Genomic DNA, 20,634 nt, shown 5'->3' on the forward strand with positions numbered 1-20,634 from the left:
GCCTTTCAGTTTAATATTGTAGACTTAAAAAGGAAGAATCATATTCTTTCTTCAATAAGGGACTTTAAAATGGAGCCATATTAAAGTAAAATACAGGAAATCTTCTCCAGATTTGCAAAGGTCTAAATCACAATGTGATACCTGTGAATTGTTTGGGTACTTTGTGTGTGTGTGTGTGTGTGTGTGTGTGTGTGTGTATGTGTGTGTGTGTATGTGTATATGTATACACACACACACACACACACACATGATATTTGGTGTTTGGCAATGGCCGCAGTAACCCATGTAAATTCATGCTCTGCTTTCCTGAAGCTCTCAGACAGTTTAATATGCCACATTGTTGTTGTTGTTGTTGGTGGTGGTGGTGGTGGTGGTGGTTGTCCATCATTCCCAAAGAGGACCATAACATCAGGGTGATATCATGACTTGCACTGAATTGAATTTATGTGAGGAAGGGATGCACAAAGTCACCAACCTCACTCTCCTCCAGAGCCATATGGGATGACTGAAGATGTCCCCACATGTTTAAGGCAATTGCCCAGGGTCATACAGACAGTGTCTGAGGTGAAATTTGAACTCAGGTCCTCCTAATTTTAAGGCCAGTGCTCTATCCACTGAATCATATTACCTAGTGAAGGAGTGTAATTTCTGAGTTGTTCACTAGGTGACACTATTTTCAGCCTGCCAATCAAGTGTCCCTATCAGAGTCTCTCTGCCATGTGGGCACAATAGCCTCTCATACCACCAAGTATCCTGGCTATGGGCAGATAGGTGCTAAATTTAAACCATCAAATGATATATTGCTCAGGAATATTTTAACAGGAAAACCTATGGCTTCTTCTCCACCCCATATTTGGACCTTCTCTCTTTCAAAATGCTCCCACATGGAGCAGCTAGGTGGTGCCATGTGGATAAAGCACTAGCCCTGGATTCAGGAGGACCTGAATTCAGATCTAGCCTCAGACACTTGACACTTACTAGCTGTGTGACCCTGGAGAAGTCACTTAACACCCATTGCCCTGTAAAAAACAAAAACAAAAAATATTCCTACACATCAGACTTTCTCAATCTTTTGTTGTTGTCATTGTCCTTGTTTTCCCTTGCAGTATAATATTTTTTGGAGTGAGGCAATTGGGGTTAAGTGACTTACCTAGGGTCACACAGCTAGTAAGTGTTAAGTGTCTGAGGTCAGATTTGAACTCGGGTCCTCCTGACTCCAGGGCCAGTGTTTTATGCACTGTGACACCTAGCAGTCCCCCTACAGTATAATATTAATCTTTGCTGTGAAGAGTTATAGGACATTATTGGAGTGCCAGGAGACAGGCACATACAATTGTGAGTGTAAATTCTATATAATTTGTGAGATATTTGAGCATGCACATGCAAGTTAAGCTTCACACAATTCATAGAACACTTAGCAAAATTCACAGTGCTAATATAGCAGGCATGATCTTTAAGAATTATTGCTTCACATTCACAGAAAACAGGTAATAATCAATGTTACATAATGTATTAGACACAAAAATAAAAGGAAAAAATGGTTGTGCTTCCCCTATGCAGCTTCCTGCCCCCTTGTCTCCCCAAACTCCTCCTGACTGCCCTTCTTGATTTTTGGAATGCCTGGGGAAAGGTCCTGGAGTCCTCAAGTCCATAGATCATGGAGAAGAATAAAGGGACAGGCATATGTTTGTGTTCAGCACCCTAGCCTTAGACTTCAGAGCTTAGAGCACAGAGCACAGAGAAAGGAGGCTAACTTTTTGCTCCTAGTTCATCAACATGCATCACTGTGGTCCCTAATTCAGCTTCTAATTTGTTCATTTCTGCAGCATTTGATCCCAGTCACTGCAGATAGAAGTTTGGTTCACAACAGCCTATATCCCAATAGTTTAACTCCCACTGTGCAGCCACATGATGGATAGTTAGTCTCAGTCTCATTGCAATGGCTCTCTGCACCCTATAACTCAAAGGGCTGAAAAGAAGTTTCTCTCAAAGGCAAATAAAAAAGGACAATATGGAACTCTATATTCGTGTCTATTTTCCTGTGTCTCAAAAGTCTCTCTACTTTCATTGGAACTTCTAGAGACTTTTTGGGTTCCTAACTGAGATGAGGCAACAATGTAGACATCGACTACAATAGCATTCAATTATAAAGATCTTCCAAACAGAGAGCATCTCCAAAGATTATTGTTCATTGTGAGCAGGAGAAACCCAGATCTCTGTGTGTCAGATGTTATGTGCCTGCTGTGTTAGTGTGAATAATTCACTCCAAAATGCTCTTGTGTCAAGGATACCTCAGGCATTGAGAGACTGACATAAGTCCCAGGTACATTATGTCAAGTGTCCCTACAGTGTGCCGATGTTGTAATGGAAATGGTATAAAAAGGAGGAAAATTACACGAAATCGTCCTTTTTCTTAAGTAAATGACAGAAATTAGTCTGCATGAGGAGCTGCTATTTCAGCCACTTTTTCCCCCATAGTTTTTCTAATTGCAGTAAATGCTCAGTACTTAAATGAACAAGCATTTCCAAAGTAGATGATGTTATTTTGCCCTGTGATATTTTAAACTCAATAGCTGAATTCAAGTTGAAAATGAGGATCTTTAATGGTGAAAATTCACCCATTACGTGCCAACTAAAAATGTCTATGGGATGTTACTGCACAGGTTACTCTGTTCCTGTCTAAACTGATTAGCTTAGCTTGATTGAGGCCTGAAGCAAAGTGGCCCATTACAATTCTGACCAAACTGCAACTCACACATCCAAGATTCCCGCTGATGCCAGCCAGGGAGAGCTGGCAGGAAGAGGCAAGAAGTTGTCAAAGGACTGAGCTCTTGAGAAAACCCAGTGATAGGAAGGGGCAACCAAAATACAGGCTTCCATAGGTTCCTAGGTCTTAGTTTCAATTGCTGCTAAAATTGACATATAAATATTCTTCATTCAAGTACTGCTTCATAACCAGATATCATTTTATTTTATTTTTTTGAGGCAACTGGGGTTAAGTGACTTGCCCATGGTCACACAGCTAGTAAGTGTTAAGTGTCTGAGGCCAGATTTGAACTCAGGTCCTCCAGACTCCAGGGCCAGTTCTCTATCCACTGCACCACCTAGCTGCCCCCAGATGTCATTTTTAAAATTATTTTGCCCCCCAAACCTCCAGAAGTACAATAGAATAAAATACAAACTCTTCAGCTTAACATTCACACACCCTCAATCACAAACACTTCCAGGCTTATTTCTTTTTGTATACTCTATAATCCAACCAAACCGCCTTAACTGCTATACCTGGGGACAGTCTGGTGAGGCTCCATCAGGCCCCTATTATGCTGCTATTCCCTGAATTTGGCATTCTGGCTCCATCTTCTATGTGTCTGTAGTAGCTCCTCACCTCTCTGCCTCTTAAAACAACCAGGCTTCCTTTAGGGCTCAGTTTATGTATCTAACACGTAAAACAACTTTTCCTGATCCCCAACATTGTTAGACCTCTCTCCCACCCCAAATTATCATATATCTGTGTATGTGTGAATGCAAACAGATATGTATATGTACACACATACATATGCACATAATTGCATACAACTGCTTGTATATATATATATATATATACACACATAATACACATAAACTAATATATGACAATATGGTGGCACAGTGGATAGAGTGCTAGACTTGGAATCGGGAAGACTTCTCTTCTTGAGTTCAAATCTGGCCTTAGAGACTTAGTAGCTGTGTGACCCTGGCCAAACCTTATCCATAAAATGAGCTGGAGACAGAAATGGGAAATCACTCTAGTATCACTGCCAAGAAAACTCCAAATGAGTCAGACATGACTGAAATGACTGAATAATAACAATATATGCATGTGTATACATCACACACATGCATAGAATAATATCCCAAAAGTCTTAGTATAAATATAAGCTTTAAACATACTTACACATATACATATATAAACATACACTTGCCTGTTTTTATTTATTTACCTACCACCCCTAGGGAAATGTAAACTTCTTGAAGACAGGGTTTGCTTTTTTGTTAGTCTGTCTTTGTATTCCAAGTATCTCACGTATTGTATAGTAGGTATATAAGTACTGATTGGATTTGTAAGTGTTCGACTAATATGAAAATTAGAGTATTTAGGGAAAATTCCAGGGAGATGATGTCTAATAAATCAACTTGTTTTTTTCACCCATGTATGGGGGTAAAGAGTCAGGTAGAACACAGTAGTGAAAGTAAAAACTCATTAAAATTTGGGGAATGTTGTGGAGTATGGTTGAAGCCATTAAGTGCTATGCCTTACTTTCAGTAAGAGAACCAACAGTGTGCTTTGAAAAATGTATACTTGAAAGAGACTATGCAAGGTCTTTTTTGTAGCAACAGAATAAGGAATAGGTTCCAGTGCACTTTTAATATTATAGCTTCATTAATTTAAAATGAAACATAATTTAGAAGATAAAATTACTATGGTGAAGTAAACTGGTACACTGTAAGCCAGAAGAAAATCCCATTTATCACCTTGTTCATTACTCCTAATGCAAAGTAGAGAATTGATTTTAGTTAGCCATTCAGAATGCCACCATATTTCCACCGTCTAGGGAATAAAGAATCCTGAACAGGAGCTGTTGTTACAAATCAATTTTATGTTTATATTAATATTAGAAGAGGGAATCACAAGAATGGCCCAGACAGTTAGCGAGTGGTTTTTAATTGCATACAACTGCTTGGCTCAGGACTAGTGGCTCTGTGTGCACAACTCCCATAGCTCCTCTGAAAATAATGCAAATATAACAGCCCGATTAGAAGACATCCTTCAGAGCATCCACCGGGCTCAAAGGAAAAAAAGGCAAGGTGAGGAACATTTTGGGAAAGTAAGAGATGGCCTAGAAGATCATCTGAAAGGGAATACAAGATGGCAGCAGATCAGAAAATGAGATCAGTAAGGAAAGACTTGAAGAGATTGAAATTACTGCAGCGGGCAGCTAGGTGGTGCAGTGGATAAGGCACCAGCCTTGGATTCAGAAGGAACTGAGTTCAAATCCAGCCTCAGACACTTACTGGCTATGTGACCCTGGGCAAGTCACTTAACCCCCATTGCCCTGAAAAAATAAAATTACTGCAGCATTCACCTTGGAGAAGAGAGATCAGAAGTACCTAACTGAAGATGGCATATAATAGCTCTCTATTTCCATCAAGGGAAGATTAATAAGCTGGAAGAGAATATATACTCACCTTTAGACTATCAAACAATGGTTCCTAAGTTTTTTGAGTATGAGAACAAAAGTTTAATCTGAATTGAGTAACACGTTTTAATGAATTTGTATTTTATTAATCAACATGGCATCTGTGTATATTTGAAAGTAGCAGTCTGTACATGTGTGAGACAAATTATTCAGTCCATAGAAGGGATGTGTGTTTACTTATTATACAGTCACGCTGAATATTTTATTGGAGCTAAAAAAAGATCAAAACACCAGTGATCAATGAGCATATGGATGGCCACAAGGTAGGGACCACTTATATAAAGGACATAATCTTTTCTAGTATATCTATCATCTCTATTAATGTGTCCTAGCATATATCTTTAAAGAAAAGAACTCTCACAACTTTTTGCCAAGCCTTAGAGGCATCACAGCCCAGTAAACAAAGCACTGGGTTTGAAGTCAGAGGGACTAGGTTCAAAATCAGCTCTGCCAATAACTGCCTATGTAACTTTAAGCAACTAATTAACTCTGAGGCATCAGTTTCTTCATCTGTAAAATGAGGGCATTGGACTAGATAACTGCCTAAGATCCTTTCAGCTCTAAATCTATGATCCTATGATACCTTCAGGAATTATTACCATAACAATGATAAACACATCCTTCACCTTAAACAGTACTGGGGTTGGCATTCAGGGCTGTCATTGAAATGTTAATTAGATCAATCCAGAAAATATTTAGTGAGCACAAGAAGGGCAACCTTTGAGGCTGAAAGAACAAAGTTCAAGTTAAACATACCAGCTCTATAACCATGAGCAAAGTGAGGTAAAAAGCAAGGGAAAAAAATGAGCAAATCATTGAACCTCTTAGTGTCCTGACTGAAAGACTATGAGTTGCCTATGTCTATTGGTGGAGAGATTTTCCACACCAGGAATCTTCCACATGAATGAAATCACATCTGGACCAATAAAATAAAATAAAATTGGTCTTTCAACTAACCAGCATCTACTAGCATGTCTTGTATAGCAGGCACTATGCTAAACACTTTTATTCTTTGAGATGGCAGTGGAGGTGGGGGAGGGGGATATATGTTCATTCATAGATATGTAAATAAAGAATACATGATAAATATAGAGTGTCAGTGGGCACTAAAATTTGGAAGGAGTCTTTGAAGAAAAGCCAAAAAGGCTTCCTTTCTTTTTAAATGCAATTGTAATTTACCCAAGTTGGGAAATTGGGAGGTGGCAGGGGAATAGGGGAATAGGGATCCCAAGAAAGGTCATTTTCCCTTTACCAACATGGGAACCATTACTCACTATCAACCAGAGCTCACACAAAATGATTACTTGATCTTGGATTCTTTCTGTCCAATTCAAAATCTAACTGTGCTTTCATGTAGGTAGACATGGCGTCATGAAAAGAAAACAACCACATCATAATAGAGATGATGGATTCACATGAAGAATAAGAAATGTATTTTTGGATGTGACCACAATGAAAATGTTTTACTTGACTGTACTTATGTGATAAAGGGTTTCTTTCTTTCCTTCTTCTTCCTTCCTTCTTCCATTTCTTCCTTCTTTTTTTCCTTCGTTCCTTTTTTCTCTCCTTCCCTCTTTTCTTCCTTCCTCCCTTCTTCAGTGGGTAGAGGAAGGTATGAGGGGGAAAAAAAACAAAACAAATGCCTAATAATTGAAAAACAAAATAACAATTTTGTTTTTAAAAAAGAAAGAAAAGAGCATTGTCCTGGGAGTAGAGCTCACTGATGTTATCCATTACTAAAGACCATGTGGCCTTAAATAAATCAATTCTCCTGTCTAGGAATGAGTTTTATCATCTATAAAAATGAACAGGTTAAACTAAATTAAGGGCTCTAAAATAATGTGAATCTATAATCCTATAATTAAAATGGAATTGCATAATTTAGAGACTTTATAATTTATCAGAGTAAGAAGAAACTTCAAAGGCTAGCTAATCTGAGTTATATCTTAATGGAGATCCCCTTTCTGCATCCTAGGAAGTGATCCTCCAGCCTCAGGCACTCAGATGATGAAGGGATGCATTATTTCTATAGGCAGCCCATTCCACTTTGTGATGGTTCTTTTTTTGGGGGGGTGGGGGCGGTGAGTCAATTGGGGTTAAGTGACTTGCCCAGGGTCACACAGCTAGTAAGTGTCAAGTGTCTGAGGCCGGGTTTGAACTCAGGTCCTCCTGAATCCAGGGCCGGTACTCTATCTACTGCACCACCTAGCTGCCCCTGTGATGGTTGTTTTTGCTGAGAAGTTCTTCCCTATGTAAAACCTAAATTTTCAACTTTCACCAACTGGTCCCAATTCTACCCTCTAGCAACAGGGAAAACAAATCTAATCCCTCTTCTATGGCCAACCTTGGAAGACAGATGCCACGACCCTCTTCCCCACTCAGCCAATCTCTGAATGGAATGATCTCTGGGTACTACACCATCCTGTTTGACTTCCTTTAGATACTCACTAGTTTACCAATGTCTTTCCTAAACTTAAGGTCAAATTGAACCAGATCTTAAAATTCAATCACCACTAATGATCCCCATGCCTGATCTATACAGCCAAAGCAGAGACACGGAAAAAGGAAACCCTTGCTTGTGCAGTTTTAATTCTTAAAAAATATTTTTGATATTTTTTGTTTTCACAACACAGTCATTTCAGCACATATTTCCCCTGCCCCTTGAATTAAACCCTTTACTTGAAATAAAAAAGGCAATTGAACAAAAAATAACTCTGACCATGCCTGACAATGTATGCACCATTCAGGCCTTACATACCCCTGCCTCAAAGCCAGGAGGATGAAGGTAAATGTATCTGTTTTTCTAGGGATTTGTTTGATTTTTCAGTCACTAAGAGTTCAACTTACTTTTGGTGATTTTTTTTAATTTAAATTGTTAAAGTCACTGAATATTGTACTCTTGGTTCTGCTTATTTTTCTCTGTATCAGTACATATAAATCTTTCATTTCTCTGAATTCCCCACATTCATCATTTTCTTACTGCATGATAATATACCATTGTATTTATATGCCACAGTTGGTTAAGCTATTCCCCCATTTGATGGGCAATCTCTTTGTTTCCATTTCATTGCAACAACACAAAGTACCATTACAGACATTTTAGCATAACGCTACACCTTTCTTTCCATCTTTGACATCCTTTGGGTATAGGTCTGGTAGTAAGTTTTGGGGGTCAAAGGCTGAGAATCGTTTAGTCACTTTTCTTGCATAATTCTGAATAGATATCCAGAATCGTGAGAAGAATTGATAGCAGCATATTAGTCTGCTTGTCATCCTTCAGTCCTTTCAGAATTGACTTCCATTTTTGTCACCCTTGTCAATTTTTAGAGCGTAAAATGAAACTCCGAAGTTGTGTGAATTTGAATTTCTCTTACCATTAGAGTATGTTTTCATATCATCATCAACTGTCATTTGTTCTTTTGAAAACAATTCCTGATCCTTGACTACTATTCTATGAAGCAGTGATTCATGGTCTTACACACTTATGTCAATACCCCATGCATTTTGGAAATCAAATTTTTATATCAATGATATTTTATTTTTTCCCAATCAATAGTTTCTTGTATTTTTCTACTCTGATTTTTGTGCATAAAAATAATTTTATACATGTATTCAATTTAATTCACCAAATATTTATAAAGTCCATAAAGAAGCTAAATTTTAGATAATCTTGAGGTCATTGGAGATGATTAACGTTGGGTGTTAGGTCAAATGAAATAATGGTTTTTAAAGTGCTTAACACAGTGCTTGGCACATGGGAGCTACTTGATAGATGCTTATTTTCTCTCAGCCTAATTTATATGCTCTTCAGCAGAGTATATCTTACTTTCAAATTAGGTATGCAAAGGAAAAAGGATTGGAAGAAGAAAGGGAGAAAAGGAGAGAATAGAGGTGTTTAAAATGAGATAAGGTCCAGGAGCAAGACTTTTACTTCAAGTGAAATAGAAAAACTGTAAAACTTAAAAGGAGTACATTTTTATTTCTTCAAGCTTCTCCATTGAAAAAAAATCTCTATGATGGATTTCTAGCACTATAATTCTTCTAGTTGTATACCCTGGGTTTACCCAGACTGAGTTAAATCTCTGAAGACTTCTCACAGATCATTTGCACACCTATAAAACCTCGCTCATCTAGGTTGATTGGGGCAGGAATAGTCTGAACTAATTAAAACTATGAATTAAAGGGTTTTTAATGGAAATTTTGGAGTATATCTTTCAAGTGAATATCGTATCTCAAATTTGGATTAGTATTCCCTAGTAGAAGTCCTTTGGCCATTTACTTCAATAAAGAAATTAAAATGTTCTATAGTTACTGTATCAGTTACTTTCAAATCAGTGCTTGTAATGTGCTCGAGGCTATGCTTGTGAATATTTTGTCAAGTATTTGAAACTTCTCTGCCATCTTCATTACTATTCGTTTGGAAATATTTAAGAATCAAACAAATGCAATGAAATATAAATAGTTTTTAAATTGGCAAATTACAAATTATTTGGGGGTGGGAGGCAGGGTGGTGAGAGACCAGATCCAGACCTCATGTTTTATCCTTATGCAAAGTACCATTGTAGAAAGGTGTTTTGTTTTGTTTTGTTTGGGGGGGGGCAATGAAGGTTAAATGACTTGCCCAGGGTCACACAACTAATAATTGTCAAGTGTCTGAGGCTGAATTTGAACTCAGGTCCTCCTGAATCCAGGGCCAGTGTTTTATCCACTGTGCCACCTAGCTGCCCCCTGTATAAACTTTTGATGAGTACATTCTACAACGTAGATCATCAGTTCTACTGTAACTCATAGTCCTAATGAATAGTCTGAGGACCTGGGATATTAAGTTACTTGATCATGTTTACAGGTCAAGTATTTGTCAGAGCAGGATTTGAAACTATGTCTTCCCCATAACAAGGTCAGTTATCTATTCACTATGCCAAATTTACCTCTGCACAATTCTGTGGTACAATGGGTATAGTACTTATCTAGGAACCAGAAAGTATCCTGCCGGGGGCAGCTAGGTGGAGGAGTGAATAAAGCACCGGCCTTGAATTCAGAAGCTCCTGAGTTCAAATCCAGCCGCTGACAATTGACACTTACTAGCTGTGTGACCTTAGGCAAGTCACAACCCCCATTGCCTCGACAGAAAAAAAAAAAGAAAATATCCTGCCTCCCACATTTATTTATCCTTGTGAACAGGGGAAAGTCACTGCAGCCTCAGTTTCCTTATCTGTAAAGTGGGGGTAATAATAGTACTTACATCACAAGGTTGTTATGAGAATCATAGATAAAACCTATAAAGTGTTTTCCAAACCTTAAAGCACATACATGTTGGCTATTAGCTATTATTTTACCATATATCAAACCTCATCCAGTGATATATTGCTGTATAAATATGTCCTTCACTTAATACTGTTTTATGTGAGTGCCTATTTGCACACACATGTACCCACGCATACACACAAGGCATTTACAATTGAAATTGTTCCCCCTCTACCATCCTAGGGACCAATATTTTCTGCTTATTTTGAGTCTTTCACAGCACCCAATGCCTATGTGCTGCTATAATAAATATTTGATTAGGGTTGATTGGTTGGTTGGTTTTTCCTGGTCCTTGACTATATGCCCTTCTAGAAAAAGTGAGGATAAATTAATAACTGAGGCAATCATAAAGAAGAGAGATGCTTCTCTGGAAGCTAATAACTGCAGCATTATTCTCCATGCTTTCATCTACCTTTATAATAAGGGAAAATGCATCTTCACTTTGACTAAATTCTGTGAAACCCAATGGGTATTTTCAAAAGGATGAGTCACTAAGACTCACTTCTTTCTGTCCCATGATATGCAGATGAAATAAATGGGGCTCTGTTGGGCATTTGCAATGCTAGAAACTTAACAGTAAACTTTAAAGCATAGGAGGAATCTTCCCCCTGCTCCTACTTCTCCTTCAGTTATAGACCAAATGGGAGTCCTAAACTCACCAATAAGCAACTATTGCTTAAAGCCTCATTATAATTTGACTACTGAAACCCTTCTTGGGCCTTTCAAGCATATGATGAGGGGGCCTAATGTTCACGGTCTTTTACAGCTTATTTTAATTATTCCACAGGTCTCCTGTTATGGCTGGAGGGCTCTTTGCTGTTGACCGAAAGTGGTTTTGGGAATTGGGTGGCTATGATCCAGGCTTAGAGATCTGGGGAGGAGAACAGTATGAAATATCTTTCAAGGTAAGCCACCCAGACACTTTTCCCTACATTTGCTGTGAGATAGAATAGTGCATTTTGGTTTATCATTTTCACTCTGCTTTGTGAACATCTTGCAAGGTTGATTTCATGATATTTCCCTTGGTGGCCTTCCAGAAACTCTCTACTGTATATTTCCATAAGGAATACCCATGTTGCAAATTAGTCATTCAGGATTTCATTTATAGGTAGCAAACCCTCTATGCTAAAGGATAGGTAACCTTTCTCTACTGACCTAAAGACGTATTAACCATGATAACTAATAATGTTAGTTCTCTCTCTCTCTCTCTCTCTCCCTCCCTCCCCTCTCCCCCTCTCTCTCTCTTTCTGTGTGTGTATATATATGTATATACATATGTATGGGAATCCAACTCTCTGAGAAAATGAGAGTATTTGAGTTCAGTTTTGTGAGCCTGATCAGAATCAAGAGTTCCTGTTTTGATCTTTCAAAATTTTATCCAAAATTTCAATGGCCCTAGGACAAGATTGGAAAGGTAAATGAAGAATTCCAGCAATCTTTATTTATGACTTAAACATCTGGATATTTTAGAAGACATTTGGAAAAATCTTAAATATTCCCTACTGTTTCAATTCTTCATTACACTACACATAACCAAACACTGTACTTTTCATATTCCATGTATTTTATTGATTATCATTTATCTTTCCTGAACAAGATTTCAAATATCATGTTTTTGATTTGAAAAGAAATGTTTTTTATACCAAGAGCAAACCACCAGAGCAAAATGAACACTGCAGAAAATTGTACTTAAATAGCTGAGAAGTCATTACAAATGTAGTCAACAGAAACAAAACACTTCCTCCCAGCCACAGATTCCTTCTAAAGTTACAGACAGGTAACAAAATAGGCAAATTCCAGCAAAATATATAATGTAGCAAATATCTGTGGAGTTGTATTTTTCCCATTATGAAATAAGAAAGACATGTTTTGTTAGGGGGGAGGGAAAGTAGAGTTCCTGAATGTAATTAAAACCACATGTAAGAAGAGATAAATCCTTTTAATAGTCTGTGATTTCTGTCAGAGTAGAAAACTCCCATTTTGCAAATTCCTTCTACTGAAACAGATCAGAAACAGAGGATCACAGAATTAGAGGTCATTTAATCCAACTCACTCATTTCATAGATGAGGAAAATTAAGCCAAGAGATGTAAAATTACTTGCCCATGGTCACACAGATACTAAGTAAAATGGCAGAGCATGGGAATTGAGCCCATGTTCTCTGACCCCAAATCCAACTTTCTACCTACCATGCCAGGATGACTGTATTAAAATCCTAAAACAATACCTAAGATGTTAATAAAAAAACATATGTTGTATGCTATGTCATATAATCAAAATACTGAAAATGAAAGCATAGCCTAGTAGCACATGATTGCCTACTTCAAACCTGACTCATTTCTTGTCCCCATTGCCTTAATACTTCTGACTAAATCAGAATTCATTCTTTACCAATATCTGCTTTTTTTCTTTTCTCAGTACTTGAATTTATTTCTAGATAGTTCCATAGTTTGTAAAGTTCTTTAGGTAACTGGAGATAACAAAGCCAGAAATCATATTCTCAGTCCTTACTCTGTGATAGAGTCTTCTAGAATATGGAAGTGTCGGGCAGCCTTGTGGGGGTTCCTCTGTTTTGCTAGGTTAACCAATGGCATGTCTGGGAAACTATCCTAAGAGAATTCATTGAGCCCACAAGGTGCTACTATTCATTATCTGACATAAGCTGATTACTAGAGTTTGCCACATCACATACATTTGGGTCAGTGATATCCTCTAATTCACCATATCACAGATAATTGAAATGGACTTCATCATTCATCTAATCTAAACCACACTCATTAGGAATTTGCACCATAGTAAACTGGACAAGTGCTTGTCCAGATTCTGACTGAAGACCCTGAAGGAAGGAGAACCCACCACCTCTTGAGGCAGGATATTCAACTTTTGGACATCTCTAATTGTCAGAAGATATTTCCTGATATCAAGCCTAAGGAGGCCTCTTTGCAATTTGAACTTGTTGCTTCTGATTCTATCCTGTGGAGCCAAATAGAGGAAGAACATCTGGAGCATAATGACAGAATCAAAATGGCATCCTTCCACCATGCAATTTCTGAAAGTTCAAGGGCTGATTTCCTTAGTGCTTTAGAATTCTAGTAATCAAATTTCCATTAAGTGAGGGGCATAAGTGTTTTGGGTAGATAGTAAGGGGGTGAGTTGGGAAGGATAGGGCAGGAAATGCAGAAATATGGTGGTGAGAAGTAAGGAAAGGCTAAAGCCAATGCATTTACATTCCAAATAGTAAGGGTGATTCTTTGGCAAAATAAACGGGCATCTCTCACATCTCTGTCACTTCTATCTGTCACATCCCTGCCAGGTGACCACAGATTTTATTACCCCATTTCCTATTTTCTTGTTATCTGTCATTCTGAAAGATATAATTGGAATGCAGCCTTGTCGTCTTTGTGTAGAAACCATGGCAACGGCGCTCCAAGTTCAGGACCAAAGAGCCCTAGCTTGTTTGGTTTGAGTGACACATTCTTCATCGACAGCTATGTCAGAGTGAGTCCCATTTCAGCCCAATCCCTTCATTCGTCTGATTATTGTGTGCTGACCTGAGGGTTCCTGGACTTCTTTATTAGTATTTTTAAGGCTGTTGTCTTTGTGGTTTTTAATAAAATAGACGTTTTTTAAAAGCTTGAACAGGTGCCTTTGGTAGAATTTACATAGAAGAATTAAAAGCCTTCACTTTGTTTAAGGAGCCGAACAAGTTGTATAAAAATGACGCTGATTTGTCATAGAATAGTTGTAAGAAAGAGGGGAGAAGAGCCAAGCTACTGTAGATTTTTTTTCCTATGCCATTAATTCCTATTTGCAGGATCCAGGAGCAGCTTAAAATTAGAGCTCTTGCCATTTATCTCAAAAGCAAAATGCAGCTGGGCAATTCGTCATCAATTCAAGATTGGTAAAAATCTGTCCACTGACCATAGAACACCGAGTAAAAGTTGTATTTGAGCATGAAAAATAATTTTTGAACTCAATTCAAAAAGGTATTCCATAAAATACTATCCATTCTTCTAACAAACATTTATTAAGAACCTATTATACTCTTCTAGGCTCTAGGGAAAACAGAGTTTATGTGTGTGATGGCTGTAAACCTAATAGAGTTTACAGTCTAGTAGAAGGAATCTTCTCTTTATTTTTTCTCATCAAAGTATCTTCATATCAGGGATTATGATGAAGAAACATCATTCTATAGATGGAAGACTTCCAAAAATTCTCTGAGTCAGCCAGAGTAGCTCAGAGGCATTTGACTGAGATAACCCATTTCTCTTTTCCTGTACAAAATTTGCTATCATCTTTATTTCCATATCTTTTTGAATATAATCTCACGGGTAATTAAGTTCCATACCATCAACAGTTAAGTTTGGAGAAAAACCTTTGAGGAAGATAGATGTTCAGAGAGTCTCTCTGCTAATTGTCCAGTCCTCAGGCCTCAATAATCAAATCTGTATTGCATATTTTAGAATAATTTGCTGACTTGTGAGGTTAAATCTCTTAGGTAACCATGGTCCAGGAAAAAATAAATGTCAACATTAAGCTGTACCTGGAAAGAATGTGGGAACTAGGGCCAACTGCAGAACACAACGGCCAAATGAGGAGCTAATATTTTAAAAATAAGTTGGCTATTGCTGCACAGGAGTGCTGGACTTGGAATAAGAAAGACCAAGGTTCAAATTCTCCCTTTAATGCCTACTAATTATATGATGATGGGCAAATCATTTAATCAATCTGAGCTCTAGTTTCTGCATCTAAAAATGAGGAGACCGGATTCAATGACCTCATGAGATCTGAATCTATGATCCTGTGAACTGTGCAATCAGCATTACTATATTTTCTACTTATTTCCAAAGCATTTTTAGCCATGTATTCAAGGGATACATACCAAAATATTGGTATATTTGGAGGAAAAAATTTGTCAAATTCAATGAATTCCATTCAACAAATATTAGAGTAAAAACCTGCAGGTTGGAAAGTGTGGCTTTGAAAATGAAGACTTTCAAAAAACCTTGCACCCAAATCCAGAGCCTGAGGAGCAGGTTCTCACAGAGCCCTAGGGAGTCCCTATCCACCGGGCCTCTTCTTTTGCTATCCCAGAAATATAGATCCCACTAAGTAATCATGTCATTATATTTTTGACTACCTTAATAATGTTCCTAGTGTTGGCCTGATTTCTCTGGCACTTATTCAATTAATAAGCATTTATTAAGCACTTACCATGTGCCAAGATACTCTGTCAGGTGTGGAGGATGCAAATACCAAAAAAAAAAAAAAAAGACAAACAATATCTATTCAAAATGAGCTTACATCCTAACAGGGAAATGAGAAGAGCATGCATAAGTATATCCAGAATAAATATAAAAAGAATACATACAAATAAATTCAATGTAGTTAAATATAAAGTAGTTTGGGAAGGAGAGATCTTCTATGTCACCAAGGAGTGTGCATGACAATGTAGCTCTTGACAAGGCAACTTCTGAGGATCAATCAATGCTTCAGTTGAGAGAGGAGGGAATGGAGTGTGGTTTACCAGATGGCCCATCCAGTGTCTAACCAAATAGAAACCACACACAACCAGAGTGGAAATTAGAACTATGTGTATGAGGAGGGAAGAGTGCAATGGAGAACTTTTAAAAATATATTCTTTTATAGCATATTTTTAAAGTTTCTACTTTCTGTGGTCCAATAGATATTTAACTTTCTTTTCATTTTTACCCTAAACTTATCATACTTTCATTTTAAATTCAGGATGTCAATTGGCTAATTTCTACCACTTTTCTATCATACTGTTTACTTTTTCTTTCCCTGGGTTACAGGCCTGGTCCAGGCCCCAGCCACTCCATACTTTGACATAAAGACTAGACAGATTTTCTTCCCTTCATCCAAGGATTCCCAGCCTTTTTGATTCCACCACTTGGTGATCTGTCAGCCTTGTCATGCCCACTATTCAATAAGAAATGAATTCTAGAACTTTCCATACATATGCATATAATAAATAAAATGAAATCATTGATATCAGAAGAATTTTACAGTTAAGCCATATATTCCGTGTACCTCCTTACAGCCCCTGGATGTATATGTACCACAAGTTGGGAACCTCTGTTTTATCTTCTACTCACTCCAACCCCTCCAATACGTATACATATGTAAACATAGACAAAGATACGTATACATAAACACACACAATGATCATCTTCATTGAAAGTCCTGATTATTCAATTTCCCTTCTCAGAAGCTATAAATGATTTAAATTAAAATTCCCTAACCATGGTCCATCAGGCATCCTTTCAGTTGTCTCTGCCTGCCCTTACTGCCCATCTCTACAACTATCAGAAAATCACCGACTATCACATGTGAATGATTTATTTCTATGCTTTGTTCAATGAAGGGCTTTTGCCTCATCAATCATAGCTTATCCATTGTCTATGTAGCAGGGTATGAGAGTTGACCATTATCACATTTAGTGTACCTGGAATGGTAATCTCTCATCCAGTTTACTTGATTCATTATCATATTCATCCCAAATTCTAGGTTAACCAGGGGCATGATTGAATGATTCCTCATTAATTACTAAAAGTGTTAACATCTCTCTCATTAATTTATCCACTAGTTCTCTGCTGTACTGCAATTTTTAAAATCGTGCTTATTTTTGAAACTAAATAAACCTCTTTTCCCATGAGCAATTGCTTGTCTCTTTTTATATATCAACACTTTAATCTTTTATCCTTAAATAAATATGAAAATCTCTGCCTATAACTAATCTCTTCCTGTAATTAATAATAACACTAAGACTGGAATAGAGACTGTGAACCTGAAATTTCATTGATATAAAGATCTTTTGGAAAGGAAACCATCTGCTGATGTACATCAGCACCTTTTCTACAATTCACAGTCCTAGAAAGTTTTCTAGATCAGAGGTGTTAAACATATGCCCTCAGCCCTCATAATGCTCCCTGAATGTGGCCTGAACTAAAGTAAAATGTAATTGGTAAGTATTGAACAAAATAAATTAAAATGCAATAGAACATAGATGATGTTAAAATGTGGTTTTCTAAGTCAATATGTGGCCTGCAGGGATTTTGATATACAGTTTAGTGCCCCGCTATTCTATTTGAGTTTAATATCACTGAGAAATAACTTATCCAGTGTCACACAAGTAATATGTGTCATAGGTGGGACTTGAACCTAGATCTTTATGACTTCAAGGCAAGTTTTTTACATTGAACAAAGAAAATTATTTACTAAGTTTTAACTGTGAGAATTATCATTTTAAACCATCACTATAACTGAAAATGATTGCTAATCGCTTCTGAAAATACAGTCCTACCATTCAGTTCATTCAGGACTCCAATCAAAGTCTCTTTCCAAGAATACCCTTTTTCCCTTTGAATTCTCTTTATCCTTTTTTGCAAGACAAGTTCCATCAGGAAAGAACTTGTTTTGAATTTTTTTTAAATTTCCTTTGTTTCTATCATCTTCAGTTTCTCTCAAACTATAACTCTTAACAAACTCTCTTCAGATTCACTCCTCCTAGACAATTAAACTGCCAATTTAAATCCTAAATCCCCTTAAAGATTTAGTATTAGTATGTGTGTATACAGAGAGAGAGGGGGAGGGGTGCTGCTTATGGAAAAGAAGGTTTCTCCAGTTTTAAAAATAACCATTATTTAATAAACTTCAGTAGAGCAGAGAACTAATGGATAATGAGAGAAATATAGTTTGTTGTAGAAGAGGTTGTTGAAACTGATGTTATATATGCATAATGTGTCTTTATAGTTTTAAAAAATCTAATTCACAAAACATTTATTAGCACTATATGCAAAGAACTCTGTGAGGTCCTAAGGATACAAAACCAAGAAAAAATTCAGACTTTTTCTCTGGCACTAAGGGAAGGCCAAAAAAATTTGTTCAGATTTTCTGCAACCCCTAACCCTAGCAATGTGGAAGAGACAACTGTAACAAAGTAAATGGTGATGTTGTCTCTGTCCCGAAAGAACTAAAAAGGAAGGCAGAATAATATTAGAAATACATATAATATAAACAACAGAAACTTATCTTAGGCACATACCTAATAGGGTTTATCTTCTATTTATTTCTTACTCTTTCAAGAGCTTCAAAAAGTGATTATAAATTTTCTTCCTAGTGTTAAAAAGTATTTGCTACCAATTCCTCATAATGTCATAAAAGCTCCTGAAGACTATATCAATAGAACCTAAACTCTGGAAATCCCTCCCAACCTGGGAGATCTTTAAGTACAGATAAGGTAGTGAAATATAGGGTTGTCATCCAAGGAGCAGCATTTCTAAGTTCAGGGAAGATCATCACCAGATTCATAACTGTGGGATAAATGTCCAGCCCAGCAATCCCTCAATGACTTCTGCTAAGTCAGAGAGCAGCTGTGACCTGTGTGGACAGAATATGCATATAACAAATCAACTGGGGGCAGCTAGGTGGAGCACTGGCCCTGGATTCAGGAGGACCTGAGTTCAAATCTGGCCTCAGCCACTTGACACTTACTAGCTGTGTGACCCTGGGCAAGTCACTTAACCCTCATTGCCCTACCAAAAAGAAAATCAACCAAGAAATCAGAATTTGCCCAGCATAAGTTCAAAAGTATTAAGCAGTTCTTCCTTGATATTCTGGTCATGGGTAGTGTTTTGTTCACTACTCGAGAACAAATGAGTAATCCCCCCTATAGGCACCCTTTATGCCATGATGTATTTCATTTCTTTATATATTCAACATTATTTTAAGCTAGATCAGTTTTATAATTGCCATTTTCCAAATGAGAAGTCACTAGAAAGGTAGGTAACTTACCAAAGTCCATTTGCCTGGTTCATGGCAGAACAGGGAATAGTATTGGGTTTTGTACTTTGAACTTGTTAAGCTAAGTTTTATTGACTGGAAAAAAGAAAAAGAAGTAGTCCTTCAGCAGAAAACTGACTTTAAGTGATGACTTTCACAAGGAATCTTCAAGAAATGGGATGTTAAGTATTTCTCTTCCTATGGCCTAACATAAAGCTACCAAGCATTCCTTTCGGACTATCTTTGGAATTTAATATTTACTTAATGAAGAGTTTTGTCTAATTATATAGGCTAATTATTTAGCAAAATAATGTCCCAATGAGTCACAATAAATCCAACTAAATGGCCATTATTAGCTATGATAACTTAATAAACCATATGGTCTAGAAACTTACTCCATTTTGGGAGATTCTTATGAACAAACTTCAGTTTTATCTCTTTGTCCTTAACAGAAATTCTAAACTAACTACTTTATAGCTCTCTATAGAGATAAAACCCAGATTAAATCTACTCAATGTCACAATCCCTAGGGTTATATCTGGACATTCTGGTGGTGCCCTTAGCTAATTCAGTTGTGAGGGGAGGGAATAAGACTCCCCCCCAATTCCTCAAAGGAAACAGAGGGGATGAGAAGTGGTAGGGGGTAAGGGAAGGCAAAACTCACAAGAGTTATACAACTAAGGGTGGAAACCCAGGTCAGATCAATGGAACGGACTGTTTACAAAAGGGAAATACAGGCCAGAGGACTGCCAGTACTACCCCAGATGTCATTACCATAGTAATAACAAGAACTAAAAATCCTATTACTCTGCCTTATTTATAGTTTTAATAACCATCATAGGTTCCCAAATGTAATCCAAATGGATATTTTTTATTTAATTCCAGACCAAACTCATTGCCTGTAATAAACCAGAACTGGAATATTTAGACTCACACAAATAAAGACATGTATATGTATATGTATATGTATATGTATATGTATATGTATACGTATATGTATACGTATATGTATACGTATATGTATACGTATATGTATATGTGTACAGCCATACAGGTAGTAGAAGTATGTTGTTTCAAACTTTAAGATTCTATCCCAGATCTTCCTTTAAATCACCCTGCTACACACTAGTCCTACTTATTCCAAACACTAGAAAGTCAATTCATGAAGAGGAACTGAAATTTATTGATTAATACTCCAGTTACAGGGTGAAAATGAACCTCCTTTTAAGACAAGGTACCCTATTTCACAAAGTAAAGTCAGCTCTGTTCTTCCTCTCATCTCCCACCTTTCT

The 20,634-nt window shown here is 37.2% G+C and overlaps 1 protein-coding gene across 2 annotated transcripts in view; it reads left to right on the top strand.

The window, feature by feature from the left end:
• Nucleotides 1-20,634, top strand: part of GALNTL6 (polypeptide N-acetylgalactosaminyltransferase like 6) — a 1,532,830-nt gene that overhangs the window by 1,378,499 nt on the left and 133,697 nt on the right. For both annotated transcript variants that reach the window (XM_043972447.1, XM_043972448.1), the window contains exon 8: nt 11,329-11,446. In XM_043972447.1, the coding sequence (XP_043828382.1) occupies nt 11,329-11,446 (118 nt within the window). The remainder of the gene's footprint in view (nt 1-11,328; nt 11,447-20,634) is intronic.

This window comes from Dromiciops gliroides, chromosome 6, assembly GCF_019393635.1.
Source record: "Dromiciops gliroides isolate mDroGli1 chromosome 6, mDroGli1.pri, whole genome shotgun sequence".
Lineage (NCBI taxonomy): Eukaryota > Metazoa > Chordata > Mammalia > Microbiotheria > Microbiotheriidae > Dromiciops > Dromiciops gliroides.